Source organism: Peromyscus eremicus, chromosome 18 (genome assembly GCF_949786415.1).
Source record: "Peromyscus eremicus chromosome 18, PerEre_H2_v1, whole genome shotgun sequence".
Classification (NCBI taxonomy): domain Eukaryota; kingdom Metazoa; phylum Chordata; class Mammalia; order Rodentia; family Cricetidae; genus Peromyscus; species Peromyscus eremicus.
The window spans coordinates 14,702,615-14,718,248 of record NC_081434.1 but is presented as its reverse complement, the minus strand read 5'-3'; the positions used below and the strand labels follow the sequence as shown (position 1 = coordinate 14,718,248).

Sequence of the window (15,634 nt, the reverse complement as noted above, 5' to 3'; positions counted from 1 at the left end):
TTATTTATTACCTAACAAGTCTTAGGGGCACTATCCACATATTTTACAGAGAGATTAATATGGCACACCAAAGTAACTCAGCAAATAATAAAGCAAGGACAAAAACAATCAGTTTTCACTATATTTCAGATCTATATAAAGAATAATATGGGGCACACTTCATGCTCTGTTTTCTGAAAAGAATTTCTAAGTGGATATGACAATGAAGCCACCAATAGGAGGGGTCATCAAGGAGTCGTGGCTATTAAAAAGAAGCATTTTATTTCATTTACCTCTTCATAGGATAAAAATTGAGGTCCTAGACTCATAGATGAAGTGATATCAATATAATATCAAATAAGTAGCCAGACATACGTGGAATGATTTTACAATAAATCCATCAACTGTACTTTGTCTCCTTGAATTATAGACAAACTATTTTTACCTCACATTGTAACTCTGGTAAAAGTGGTAGCCAACACTTACATTATAGGAAGAGAAATACCTAAAATATAATAAGAAATTTTATGCATACTCTAACCACTTTGTGAGTGAAAAATGTATTGGAAAGTTTTAGGAGAGAATGCCTGAGGTAATAAACTGTGTAATGAGTATGTCTGGGCCTCTGTGACTGCCCGTTTTCATCAATAGTTTTCATTTTACAGTAAATCAACATTTAATTCTAATTATTAGAGAAAGGCAGAAAACGTATGCATGTTTGAGTCAGGAGGAGAGAATTCTTTATAAAAAAAATAGTATCAGTGTTAAAGAAGGATCAGTATAAAGTGCTATTGTTAACTCAGAAGGGAAGGAAAGCCTGGCCGGTTTGGTGCATATGATTCCGTGTAGATAAGAGCTGCAAGGAGCAATTCAGAATATAAGGAGACATTATGCAACATTGCAAAGTAGTGATTTAATTTATTTAAAAATGCCACAAAAATGTCTAACTTTCTAAGTAACAAGATTCTATTTCAAATGTCACACTATGTCACACATCAGCTGACTTTATAAATTTTTAGTTATATAAGGATCTTTCTATGCTGTGATACAAGGACTCTGTGTGAAAAATATAACTATTAGATCCATTAAAATGTTTTGAGCATATTGTAGTTACATCCCAATATCCTCAGGAAAAAATGAAAACAAAGAATTAACTCAGCTTAGAAAATATGCACAACTTACTAGAAATTTTGGCATAGATGAGCAAGTTCTATTACATCAATGGAATACATTGTATAGTAGAGTTAGGAAGGTTCTCTGCAAAGACCAAATAGAATTGGTATTGAATCTTTGACAAGAATGTCACAGAGAATTAGATGATCAATAATATAAATTTAGAATACTACATTTCAAGTATAGATTTTATTATTATTTAAATAGAAAATCATTCCTGGGACTAATGTGATGCTTTGTATCAGCATCACATGTCTTTTATATGTTCTGTGGCAAGTGCTCAGGATTTGAATCATCCACATATTTCTGTAATTCTAGCAGATATAAAGCTCTGTTATTGCACATGTATACACAGCCCAGACTATACGTTTTCATTTAAAAGACCAGGCTCACAGGTAGTGTAACAGTGTATGTCACAGACTGACAAGTATTGTTGTGCGAAATTTCTCCTGTCAACCTTTATGTGTCATTTACGTTTATTTTCTACATTAGTGAAACTATGTCAGGATAGCAATTCTCAGAGACCTGACCTGATCTCTCTCTAACTTTGCCACAGCAAAGTGCTTTCTGGCAAGTCAAGTTTGATGCCTGGTCATGTCAACCCTGGACCCAGACAGTAAGGGAGTAACAGGAAGCAGTCGGTGCTGCAGGCACCAGAAAAAAAAGGACCACGGTGATATTGTGGCAGGGTAATGCGTATTGCAAGAATCCAGAAAGTTGGATGAGTTAGATGCAAAGGTCAATGTATATGTGGAGTGGAGGACTTAAGTCCCTGCTTTATTCCTGGAGAGAAATCTCAGTAGTTAACAGATTTATTGAACAAAAAGACCTGAGTTCAAATACCCAGCACCCACATAAAGTTGTAGTACACACTTGTAATAATCTCCATGCTGCTATGGAGACATAGGAGGCAAAGCCAGGACCGTGGAATCCATACCACTTAGCTAGGCATCCACAACGATGAATAAGAGATCCTGTCTCAAACAAGATGAAGAATGAGGACTGGTGCCTGAGGTAGTTCTTTAACCTCCTCGTGTGCAATATGGCACACACAAACATGCATATGTGTACATACAGAGATTAAACATACAGAGGCTAAAAAGAGTGACCCTGCTTTCCTAAATCAAATGCCAAATGCATTCATCAGAAAGTGCCAATGAATTTCTCAACTATGGCTCTGTACATCCGTGCCTGGAACAAGCTGACTTGGCAGTGGTTTCCAGTCTTCTAAGGTGTATGTGCCAAGTCGCATGGATACTCAGGGTTAATAAAGTCAGACACCTAGTTTTCCAAAGCAACAAGACAAAGCATAAGTGACCCAACAGAAATCTCTAATCTTCTTTACTAATTTCACCCCTCCTCTGTCCCTCACTCAGTCCCTCCCCACCCCATCCCATACAGTCTCCTCTTACTAGTAAGAAATGAAACTGACGTATAAAAGTTGGATCTTTCTTTGGTTCAGCCTCAACAGAATAGAAAACATGGAATAAAATAAATAAGAATTTCAAAAGGAAGTTAAAACAATGAATCAAGATTTCAGGCAGATGCAATGACTGGGGCAACAAGATCTTTGTCAGTCATAGGCTAGCTAGCCCGTGATGCATAGTGAGCCTAAGACCAGGTGGGCTATAGAGTGAGATCCAGTTTTGGGGAAAAAATAACAACCAAACAAGGAACAATTTTATATCTAGTCAATGATCTCAAACACTGTAATTGAGAGGAAAAGAACATATGTTGGTCCTACACGGCCCCACTGAAGCTTGGATTATTTTAGGGTCTACATTATGTTACTTTAACTCAAACATTATTAAGTACAGAACTTTGGTTTAATGAGTTTTTCTGGATTGTTAGTTTCAGTTCTCATTTGTCTTGTAAAGCACATTTGGTTCAATTCCACTTAATTCATAGCAGCACGTTTTAACTATTGGATTTAATTCAAGAACTATTCGTAGAGAAGAGAAGATGCAAATCTTATCTTTGAAAGTCACCATGTTAATTCAAAGTCCTGCCTTCTGAAAAAAAAAATGCCGTTATGCTGAAAGTTAAAATCTTGAGGGAGGCCTAGAGAGGAGGCTCAATGGTTAGTAGTACTGGCTGTTCTTCCAAAGAACCAAGGTTTGAATTCCAGTACCCACATGACATCTAACAACTGTCTATAACTCCAATTCTAGGGGATCCAATGACCTTCTGGCCTACTTGGACACCAGGCACTCACATTGTGCACAGATAAACATGTAGGCAAAACACCATACACAATAAATAAATAAACAAAATAGTTTTTCAAATCTTGAGGAAACAGGAACAAAAGAAGAATCACAATGAAATAGCAAATAAATAGATTAAAATTATATTCCACTTACATTTCAGAATTTTCACAACAGTAAATTAAATATTTCTCCAAAATTTTAAATGTAAAACAATCTTTAACAATATAAAATATTAGAATGCCAAGTGAAATATTAAAAATCACAATCCCCTTCCATGAGAACAAGAGTGTAGTACCTGTTATTCTGAAGTTGGAGTGCTTTGGTTTTAGCACTGATGTCATAAATGAAATGTTGTTGGGTGATAATTATTCTATTTTCTACTGTCATGTTTCCCAGGATGGTGATAACAGGATATCCCATCTGCAGTGTCCACTGATCCATTACTTCTTGTATGTTCACATATTTTCCATTCCTTTTTAAAGCCTTTGCAACCAAAATTGTATAAATTAATCTATTAACACTTCTTGTAAGCATAATTAACATTAATCTGTTCTCATTTTTACTATTACTATTTACCTCAATATGAAAACATTTAAAATCAGTGAAGCTAACATTATGTCCTAGTAAAATTAATCTTCTTGCCTTGAGCTTCTTATATTGTTTTGTTCCATATATATGTACAGCTGAGTTTTATTAACATTAAAATTTTTACATAGCAGAATATAAAAGGTAAGTCATTATTACAAGTACTTCTACATTATTTTGCATTTCTGATAGGTCTACTACCATGTAGTAAAAATTTTCTCAAATTTTCAGTATTTCTGTTTTGAACATGAATCTATAATACCACATTAAAATATCATTCAAAAATATTGTCACGCTTCATGCACAAAACCTGTGCAGGATATTACCAGCCAAAATCCCAATGTGGACAGCAGAGGGTGATCCCTAAGTCCTACCTTTAGATGAGGAGCTATTGGAAATTGGTGACTAATGGGAGAAAAGTCAAAATCTTCAAGAATGTGACCCTAGAGGGACTACCCATCCCTATCTGCATCATATAGATGACTCTATTCCAAGTCCTATACTGACAGAAGTAAGTGGACTCAAAGAGATTTTTAAAAAGAACACATGAAATTGGGATGGAATCGTGATGGGAGAGAAGAGGGGAGGTTTTGAGGGGGAGAGATTAGAGGTAGATTTGCTGATCCACATAGATCATAGACATTTATAAAATTATCAATTAATTAAAAACAACGTCACTTTTCAAAACAGATAAGATATGTTTAACCAACATTTGTAAGTCAAAGAATTTTAAATCCTATCTTCTTTATATTAGATAAAAATACAGCACTAAAGCAATATGAAAAAGAGAAGAATTATATGAAGTAAATATAAACTGTTCATGTTAATAAAAGTTAATGTCTTATAAATGAAATTCAGTTGCTCCAGAAGATACTTTGACACTTCAGCTTTCTCTACTTTACCTCTGATAATGTATTCCAGAGATCATTTCTGGCTGCATTGCCATACTTGTGGATAGTTAAATAATCCTATAAGAATATAAAATTGTAATTACCATTCAAAGGTTAAGCAATTACCAGTAAACACATTTATTTCTCAATTCAATTAACCATTTCTACGTGTGGAATTGCATTAAGGCAAAGAGGAAGACACGCAAAAAGATTTAGAATAGCATTTAAAAATATTCCCAAGAGTTTTAAATAGAGCATATTTCCCAAGTCACCCAACTATACTAATTTCTTAACAAGGATTTTCACAGCTATAATCATGTCTTATGGATGCTCAAGGTCAAGGATATACTGTAACTGAGCTGGTCAACATCAGCTCATTAGGAGAAAATGACCTCTGCAATGAAATACGCAGAACAAACTTTCTCATCACCCCATTCAATTGTTCAAAGCAAAACATAATCTTTCATGAAAAAACATTCTTTAGGTGATGTATGCTGATGCTGAGGGGGAACGGTCCACTCTCCAAACTCTCTCCGGTTGCTCTAAGCAAAGGAAAAACTGACGATTGCAGAAGTGATACTTATTTCTGTAGTTTGAAGCACACATTACTATCAATTAAAAAAAAGTCCTCCTAAAATTGTTTCACAACTTCAGGCTTAGGATTTCCCATTCCTTATTATGTTCCATTAGTGGTTAAACCTACACACTTTGATTCACACCTTACTCCCTTCTAAGAAGTGTGGTCTGTCTCATTATCGAGGTGACAGCTATCATGATAATTAGCATCAGAATTTTTTTTCTGATTTCAAAGAACAAAATTGAACAAAAAGGACTGATTTATTTTTTTAAAAATGAAGAAAACCTTACACTCAAAATTTTATTTTCTTAACAACACATAGGTAAAAAGACACAATTTCTAATATTTTTTATCCAAGTTCTTGAACTGAAAAAAAGTTGCTGACTTTTGAATACTTTATGTGAAATTGGGCATTTTGAGGATAATTAACATCAGGGAAGGAAATTTCAATACAAATTATAGAAACTGTGACAGATTCAGCTCTTATTGGCAATTCACAGTGGAACAAACGACAGTTCCCACTTAATCATATGCCCAGAGAGGTGATACCCAACCTCAACTTAGCAAGCACATGTTCAACTTTATCATTAGGTGTCATGAATAACTTTATTAAATATAGAACACACACCTCATCATAACCAATATGAATCCCAATTCAGACTGAACCAAGCTTCAGGAAGTTTGTTCTACATAAACCCCGGGAGTAGGTTTATTTGCTTCTGAGGGGGTGGAGGAGGTACAGGGAGGTGCATTTTAAATACATTAGTTCAGTTTTCAATTTCATTCTTTTTTTATTTCTTTCAGAATTTAGATGAATGAACTTGGGAAGAATGCAGTATTAACTACGTCACTAGATGAAGAGATACAGTCATGTCAGTGACTGCTGACAGAGGGAGAATCAATTTGATGAGGACTTAAAAGAAAGCAGGACATTGCTGATAAGAAAACACAGAAGCCCAGCTCTGGATAGACCACATATATTTGTGTACATTTCTATGATGAGGAAAGACTCTCAAGTTTGGGCCTGGGTGACACCAAAGGGCAGAAAATGTCCTCTACAGGAAGATTAGTCTCCAGAGTTTCAGATATTGGTTCTTCTGATGACTTGACAAGAAGACTGAAGCAAAAGTTCAAAATATTGTAGCTTACTATCAAGAATAATTATACCTCTAAAAAAATTTTAGTAAGCATTTGTCACTTTTTGGCTTTCCAGCATTTTAGCTCCATTTTTCTCTGGGGCCAATAACGCAATGTGGGATGTGGGAGGAAGGCAAGAACTCCCTCTTGGTGTCAAAATGGAAAGGACAAAATGCTAAATATTCCTTCTCACTTCCCCTGGCACCTAAAGTTGAAGCATGTGTCCTGGCCTCCCTCAAGTGGATGCTTCAGCCCAGGACTGTGAATCCTAAAGAAGTCATGTAAAATGTCTGAGAAGCAGAGAGATCATTCCCTGAGATGAGAAGTCGGCACTGAGCATGGAGTGACAACCACATTAATGGTTCCAACTGAGTCAGCTCTTCTCAGGTGTGACCTTGGCAAGTGATCTTGATTTCTAAGTCTCACGATAACATTTTGGTGAGTTTTATTTTTCCATCTTTCTCAATAATGTGACGGATCCCTTTCAGTCCTTTTAATAAATTCATTTCTACTTAAATCTGCCAGAGTTTATTGTATTGTTTGAAACCCAAACTTATGTCTAATGTATCAATAGATGATTTCAAAAAACAAATGCAGACTTTTAATGATCATTCTGGTGATCACTAAACAGTCAATAAAAATTCTATTTTGCAGTGTATACAAAGTAGAAGATTATTTTGTAAATGTGCTAGTATTTCACTGTGTTGTCAATAGAAGGTATGGGGAATGAGGTGTGTACTTAACAGTCCAGACAAGCAGTCTAAAGGTAAAAGAAAAAATGAATACAATATCAAGCAGAAATTTTCACAAATGCTATGTACACAAAGTGACATTAAAAACAAAAACATTTTAAACAAGCTTTTGACTTAATTTAAGCATCTAGAACAGAGGCTTTTAAACTTGGAACCACTGTCCTATGGAAGGTGACTATTTTAAGGAGACAGAATAAGGTGATTTTCAAGTAAGCCATGAACAACAAAAGTGATTCAATGCTGCCTCATAGCAAAGATACACAGGAGCTGAGCAGTCTTATTTGAGCCTGGCTACTATACTTCAGACCATATATTCAGTACCTTGACCTTGAGACAAACAGAACAAACAGGTTAGAACCCTCACAGACAACCGAACAAAACGAAGAAAGCCACACTATAGACTGGGGTGTTAATTTTGGTTAATATTTGCAGACTTTTTTAAAAAAAAAAATGTGAGACAAAGTGTGCATGAGTAGCAGCACATTGAGGGAGAAAGCCTTGTGCAAAAACAAAAGAAATGTCTGTAGCTTCATTCTAACAGACAAGAGCCAAAGATGGAAAGGAATAAGTTATTATTCAGATTTCCCCTGTTGCTAAATTCTTGTACGAGAGGAACAAAATCCATTACCAGGAGTGTTCCATGTAAGAAGTTTCAAGCATTCACATAAAGTTTAAACTGTAAGAAAAAAAAGTGAAGCATTTGGAAAATAAACCTATTTGAGGAAATGTAAGAACAATAGTTGAGTATCATTGTTTGCAAGCCACTCTGAGTCAGAAATCTAAACGTGTGTTTATCCTAAATTTACCTTCAGAAGTGGCTTCCCTGGACATATATTCAGCTATTTCTTCTGGAACAAAAAGCTGTTTTACAAATTTTAAAAATCCATCACCCTGCTTAATGAATGTAAATTTTGTAAAAATTAGTATTTTTTTTGTAAGAGGTTGTCAAATAATAGCGTGAAACAGAGTATTTTAATTCTAAACAATCTGCCAGCATTTGAAAAGGGTGTTTTTGTTTGGTTGGTTGCTTTAAATTATAGACAATAGCATATCCTCACACCACTGTGGTTTCCAAACACCTCCTATGTAGCAATAATAGATCATAGCATCAATGCCTACAAGCAGGAGGATTATGAGTTACAATATTGCCACTGCTACATTTGTACTCCATTGCAGAACAACCTGAAGGGGTTCTACACCTGTCAGCAAAATAGTGCAAACATAATAGTCTACTAAAATATACCCACCAATCACTGTGGCTGCTAGCTTGAAATATTACCAAGACATAAAATGAATCTGTTGGTAAAATTGAAGTTTGTGAAATGCTTTTTTTTCTGAATGCCCTGATAAAGGGCTTTGACCACTACAAGCTCACAAAAATAGATAAAGTATATCCTGGCAGATAAAAAAAAAAGTGCACTGCCTTTTGTAAATCAAGATGTCCAGTGCTTACAGGAATAGGCACAGTGTCTTCCTAGGATGCCTAGTGCTTGCTGGTGTGTGCATAGTGTGTCTTCATTCTTCAACTCTTTTCTCACACAACTGTGGCACTAGCAACCAGTGGAGAAGAATATGTAATTCAATCAATCAGGAAAAACACTGTTTATACACTGAAAAATCTAGTTAAGAACTCACACTGACCCTTACCAGTCACGTGGATTTTAAAAGAAGTTATCTATTTTCTCTAAACTTTAATTTCTTCAGCTAAGAACCATATAGAATAAACTACCTGATAAATGTTCATGAAGAATGACATAGAAAATTTAGATAATGTCTATCACATAAAGAACTTCCATTTGTTTTAATAGTCATATTGATGGTAAATAAATACAATGTTTAAAAAAAAATGAAAAGCCAAGAGTCAATGTATTGTATTTTTCAATCTTTCCTCCAAGAGAAGCCAAAATGTCCCAGAACCAAACGGAGAAATCCTACACTCTAACTTCGATAAGGAACATGTCTGGAGGAAGTAAAGAGAGGAAGATAAGGGAAAGGAAGGAGAAAAGCAGGAAGGAAAGACAAAGGGGAGGGAAGAAGAGGCTGTCCAATCAGAGAGGAGAAAGTCCTCTGGTCCTGCGGTAGACGGTGCTGCTTTTCATACAGTTCAACTGTAGTTATATGAGCATGAATTATGGATTATAATTGTGGAAATAAGAGAAAAATGCTGCTGTCATATTTTATTGCATACTGATTTGCCTTTTTAAAGGAAGTTGATAAATACAACTTTTTTTCTCTCTTACTTCGGATATTTGAGTAGGGATTTTCATTTATTTTTAAGAGTTCTTATTTCATATAAGAAATAGAAATGTTGACTTTCATGCACTATGAATATACATGCACATATTCAGTAATGTACTTATTCCTTTTAGCTTTGTAGTTAATTATTTGACAAATTAAATGCTGATTAAGGCAGATCCAATGTTTGGAAAACTTGCAATGATATCAGTATTCTGTGATATGGATTGAGCACAACAAATCATTATGAAATGTCCACCTTTATGCTTTCCAAATATCTAAACCTTCACAGCACTTATAAGTGGAGTATAGACGCATTTGAGTGAGTTTTACAATAGTAATATAGTAATTTTACAATAAGAGTGATTCAGCTATCATCATGATAAATATACCCTACTGTCTGTTTAGGAGGGAGTTAACTTCAATGTACTATCTGTGTTCTCATGGCTAACTTTTAAGCTTGCCTGAAAATCCACATGCAAGGGAGCAAGTACTCACAAACATAAGCCTATGATTCTCAAATAAAACCCTCAAATACACATATTTGCACATAACACTTCCCAAGAACACGCTATTGAAGGTGTTGTTACTACTGATAATCACCATGGCTTTGTGCCTGCCATTACCTCCGAGCTACCAGAATTTTATGAGCACAAACCAATAATAATGACATTTCCTTTTTGCTTTTTATCCACACCTCATTGCTTACATTGATTTGCATAAGCAATTTCCGCCCTGATAATTGGAGCCAAACATGTTGTTGTAGGTTACCTTATGGAAGAGAGCAGTTAAATACTAATTAAGAGAAATCTTTCTCTATTCAAACATATTTTGGAAGTTATTGACTTATTCTCATAGGCTGAGCAGGAAGGTGACTCACTCTCTGACAGGTTTGAGTTTACTTCAAATTTAACAATGACCTTTTTTTAAAAAATATTTTTAATTCTCTGATGTCAACTCATAATAACATGAAGAATGATACTGCCAGGCTCAGATCATTAGGATAATATTGTTTTGTTTTAAAAGAAAAAGTGATAGTACTATGGATTAATTATTTTAACAGCTATTAACTTGGCCTTCCATCAGGGCTGAGAAAAGAATTTGGGAGTGTTCATGACACAGACAAAATAAGGTATTTAAATAGTATACCCCGAGTCTGTGTGCCAGGAATGTCACTAATTACCAAAGTCCTAATAGGTAATGAGGTTACTTTCTGGTCATCTTTACTCAATGGCATTATAGTAGGAGAAAAGTTTGGGGCTGGGGAAACATAACCTCACTTCAGATTTTATACTCAGAGTCGTCTTTAAACAAAAAGGAACTTTAGACATCCACTGACTTGGTTCTTCTCACTGTGCTTGCCATATCTCAGGAATACTGGCTAACCTGGGGAGATACAATGAGGAGCCTACAGTTGTGATCATGCAAGTCAAAAGTATGCCAACCTCAAGATACTAAAACCACCAAAATAACTATTTTAAATGGCAAGGTACCCTATGGATGGGTCAGTAGTATGTCTTTTATTAATCTTCTACAATAAGTACAGAAATAACTTCCAAACATTTAAATTTATATACATATGACTGGTATTGATATACTTAGTATGACTGAATCAAGGTAAATAACATGGACAATACCAATATTGTGATAAATGCATATTAGTTACATGTGATACCAAAGATACTGACTTCCTGGAAGCTACTTTCTTGACTTGTCCTCTTACATCCACCTTGACTTTATAAAATGCTCATACACAATGTTAAATCCATTTCTTCTTGAACAGTAGAATGGTTTTGAGATTGCTCTGAGTTTGTGGAATATATTACATGGAAGAATAAGTATGTAGAATTTGAAAAAATATATACATTTCTACATCTTGAAAATATATACATATACATATATTATTTATAACTGGGGGAGACATAATCTAACAACAGAAAAGTTTATATTTGATTTCCTCCATGATCTATTTTCAATACAAACATTAAAACTGAAGCTGGTTTATTTAGTGATATCCAGTGCTAGCTCTTTAAGAAGTGGTTCAACACCTTTAAATAAAGCTGTCTACAAGTGTTGGCCTGTCTTTGTTAGATTTTAAAAAAGGCAGCATCAATAGAGGGTAACAGGACAATAGCAATACATGTGTTCCCTGTGTTTGTGTGAAGAATGGAGCATAGACGGGAAGACAAATGGCAAGAAGGTCTAGGACACAGGCTTCAAAGGTCTAAAATCCCCTGAGTTCTGCCTAGTGTTGAAAACAGCTCCCCTTGTTGAGAGGGTAAGTTGGTGTTGAGTGTTAACCCTCCCTTGTCTGAATTCCCTATAATAACACTCAACAAGGGGAGTGCTAATTTTCCTCAAAGCCAACCTCCAGGACACTCTCCCGACATCAGACCTGTAAACAGAGTCAATTCCACGGTTAAGGAGAACAGCTAGGAATTCTGACCTTAGGAAAACACACGTTATAGAAATCATCAAGAAATTTCTAAAAGTCCTTAGCAAATATGTAAGGCAAACATATGTTAATCACAAAAAAAAATAATAAACGTCTGGAGCAAAGCAGGGAAATAAATATGTAGCTTACACACCAAGACAACGTAAGCTGAATTTCATGCCAGAAAAATAAAACACATTATCAGCAAGGCTGCAACAGATGCTTGTCTGGTTTTATACAGTTGCGTTGCTGCATACACTGATGGCCACTCAGTATAATACTCAGGAGGACATCAGGAAGCTCAAAAATAGGAAGTTGCTTTTGCACATGCAGCTTATTGTATACCTCCATCAAATTAAAACAGCAGTCCAAATTAAAAATATCAAATAAAATTGCCTAACTGATCAACCGCCCTCAATAAATCCTATATTTAGAAACTATGAAAGATGGGAAAGATCTTGAAAATTTATTTTTGCATTTTATAACTATAAGGTTGGAGGCCAAGAGAGATTTCATGGCTTGGAGGAGGCTCAGCATTAATTAAGAGAAATGAGAATTATTTCTCCCTACTTATTCTATTGCCTCAAGCCTCCCACAAATGCCTGCTGTCATTTTGTGTAATGGATTAAATATAACAGTAGATATGTAGAGCTTGCAAAAATATAATCACTTCTGTGTCTTGAAATATATTATTTATGAATGGAAGATATAATCAACAGCAGAAAAGTTGAAACTAGGTTCATTTTTGCAAGTTCCACTTTCAATTCAAACATAAAAATTTAACCTGACTTATTAGCAAAATTATGAACTAATCTTAGCTTATAAATATCATTTATTTACTAAATAAGAGGTTTAAGGTAATTTTCTCGTGATGAATATGAAATGTCCTTCTCCATCTCTTTTAATTTTAGTTTGAAGTCTATTTTGTTAGATATTAGGATAGCTACCCCAGCATGTTTCTTAGGTCCATTTGATTGGAAAATCTTTTCGCAACCCTTTACTCTGAGGTAATGTCTGTCTTTGAGGTTGATAGGTGTTTCTTGTATGCAGCAGAAGGATGGGTCCTGTTTTCCTACCCATTCTGTTAGTCTGCATCTTTTTATAGGTGAATTGAGTCCATTGATATTAAGAGATATTCATGACCAGTGATTGTTAACTCCTATTATTTTAGGTTTTATTAGTGGTGGCAGTAGTGTGCCTGTGTCTCCCTTCTTGGGATTTGCTGGTGTGAAGTTATCTATTGTCTGTGTTTTCATCGGTGCAGCTAACTTCCTTGGGTTGGAGTTTTCCTTCTAGTACTTTCTGTAGGGCTGGATTTGTGGATAGGTATTGTTTAAATCTTAGTTAATCTTAATTAATCTCTCCTTCCATCCCAAACCAAAAAGGCCCATGAATCTCTAAGCCCCTCCCTCCTTCTTCATGTGCATCTCTCTGTCAGTATTCCTGGCTCCTCCATCCTCTCTATGGCTAACTCCTGTCAACTAGTCACTGGCTCCACCCTAATCCAAGGTTAATTTTATTAACTCAGTCTCATAGTTTCACAGTACAATCAAGTATTCCACAACAGTTTTTTTTTTTTTCTCAAAAAGTTTTAGAGAAAACATACCTGCTGAGTTTTAGAGAAGACATACCTGCTGAGGTATGTCTTCAATTTAAAATTCAAATTTTTAAATTGCCACACAAATTACTGTGCAATATATAAAATATTTTCAAAACTCTATTTAAATACTTTGATAAATTATACATAACATATTTGTAAATACTTTTGCTTTTTTTCTTTAAAAAGCTTAGAATAGCCCAGCTGTGGTGGTGCACGCCTTTAATCCCAGCACTCGGGAGGCAGAGCCAGGCGGATCTCTGTGCGTTCGAGGCCAGCCTGGGCTACCAAGTGAGTTCCAGGAAAAGCGCAAAGCTACACAGAGAAACCCTGTCTCGGAAAACAAAAACAAACAAACAAAAGAAAGGTTAGAATAGTCCATACAGATATGAAAAATTATCACCATAACACAAATTTTGTTTGGTAATAAAGAAGCTACTATAGTATTAGGATAGCATATCATAGCATGAGGGAATTATTTGAGTACATGGTAAAAAATTTTAAAGCAAAAGAATGAAAGAGGAAAGATTGAAAGAAAGAAAAATAACTTATGAAAACACCTAGTTCGCAGTTTGGATTTGCCCGAGCCAGTAACTATAAACATAATCCATTTGCAAATAATAAACTTCCATTTGTCAACATAGAAATAGCCATAGTTAATGTAAAAACAATTAATAGATTTTCCTCAGAGGTAAATGCTGACATCCCAGAGTAGCCTTTTCAACAACTTGTAAAGTAAGACTCCCCAGGGCCTTGTGAATGGCAAGCTTATTAATATGAACTCTCCAAACACCATGACATAAAGTGTCTGCTCAGGAGGTCATCTCCAAAATGTACCCCATACATCTTCATGGACAAGAAATGATAATTTATCACCCAGACAGAAGGATCTACTGTAAACTAATCCAAACTGCTGATGATACACTAAATCAGTTTGAGTGAAAAGTATAAATGAAGCTGGAAGCAAAGTACCGAGGGATACAGATCCACCTGATCAATGAGATGTCACGAGGCAAATGAAATGCAATGTTGACAAACACAGACTCCCTTGGTTGAAAATTAACCAAATCAAGTATTGGAGAATAAAATTGCACGTTAACAGTAGCTTCAAATGAAGGTTTATTTTAATAATTTTTTTTTGCAGTTTCAGATAAAACTGAACAGGCTGGGCCAGTTGAATAGAATATAGGGTGTACTCAAAATAATATATTTTACATACCATAGAAAATATGAGAGGAAAAGGAAAAGGGCTGCAAAGACATTCTGCCCAAAGAACGGAACCATAGTCACTCAATCTGATGCACAAATACATGTACATAGTTAAAGGGAAATAGTAAAAATTGTATGCAGAAAATGATTTCACATCAGCTTGCCACCGGGAATTCAAATTCAATTTCTATTGCCCTTATGAAAACTTAAATGTTTTCTGAAACTGTCACGTTACAAATTCAACGGGGAAAACAAAGTAGTGGGGATAAGGGAAGGACATCCCTCTACATAGTTTATATTCATGGAGGGCACTCTTTGAGGTGAAGGAAAAAAAAAAAGATTTTCTCAACTATGTGATCAGAATGGAGTCTTCGTCCCTCAGCAAATAGAACCTACATCCTTCAGCAAATACGTTCGATGGATTCAGCTATTCTGAGGGCATCTGTAATGAAAAGGGCTGATTAAAGTAAATTTTGATGGCTGCTAAAACTAATCTGCAAAAGTAGCTTGGAAGGAAACTTATTCTTCAATAAATGTATACACTCTTCTTATTCGTTGCATTAAATTTATAGTTTGTCATAGCAAATTTAACTCTTGCCTTTGTGTTTTATCTTCCAGCTTATTTTTTGATAAAGATATAATTCTACTACAAAAATATAGCCCAATCCCAGGTGCAGTTTATTTAAATTTCAAAATGAAAAGCTTACTAAGAACAGATAAGATTGATTGCTCTCTCTGTCTTAGCATAATTGTATTTCAGGTGAACATCAATTTACTTTAAAGGACACTTCTAAGTAGCAGAATGCATCATAAATAATTCATCAATCACAGTGACTAGGAGAGTGATTTACTCCAGCAG

General features: G+C 35.1%; 1 protein-coding gene across 1 annotated transcript in view; it reads right to left on the bottom strand.

The window, feature by feature from the left end:
- The window catches only part of Trhde (thyrotropin releasing hormone degrading enzyme), a 382,411-nt gene that overhangs the window by 95,361 nt on the left and 271,416 nt on the right, over nucleotides 1–15,634 (bottom strand). The window contains exons 8-9 of the mRNA XM_059245179.1: nucleotides 4,847–4,912; nucleotides 3,655–3,842 (exon numbers count right to left, since the gene is read on the bottom strand). Coding sequence (XP_059101162.1) covers nucleotides 3,655–3,842; nucleotides 4,847–4,912 — 254 coding nt within the window. The remainder of the gene's footprint in view (nucleotides 1–3,654; nucleotides 3,843–4,846; nucleotides 4,913–15,634) is intronic.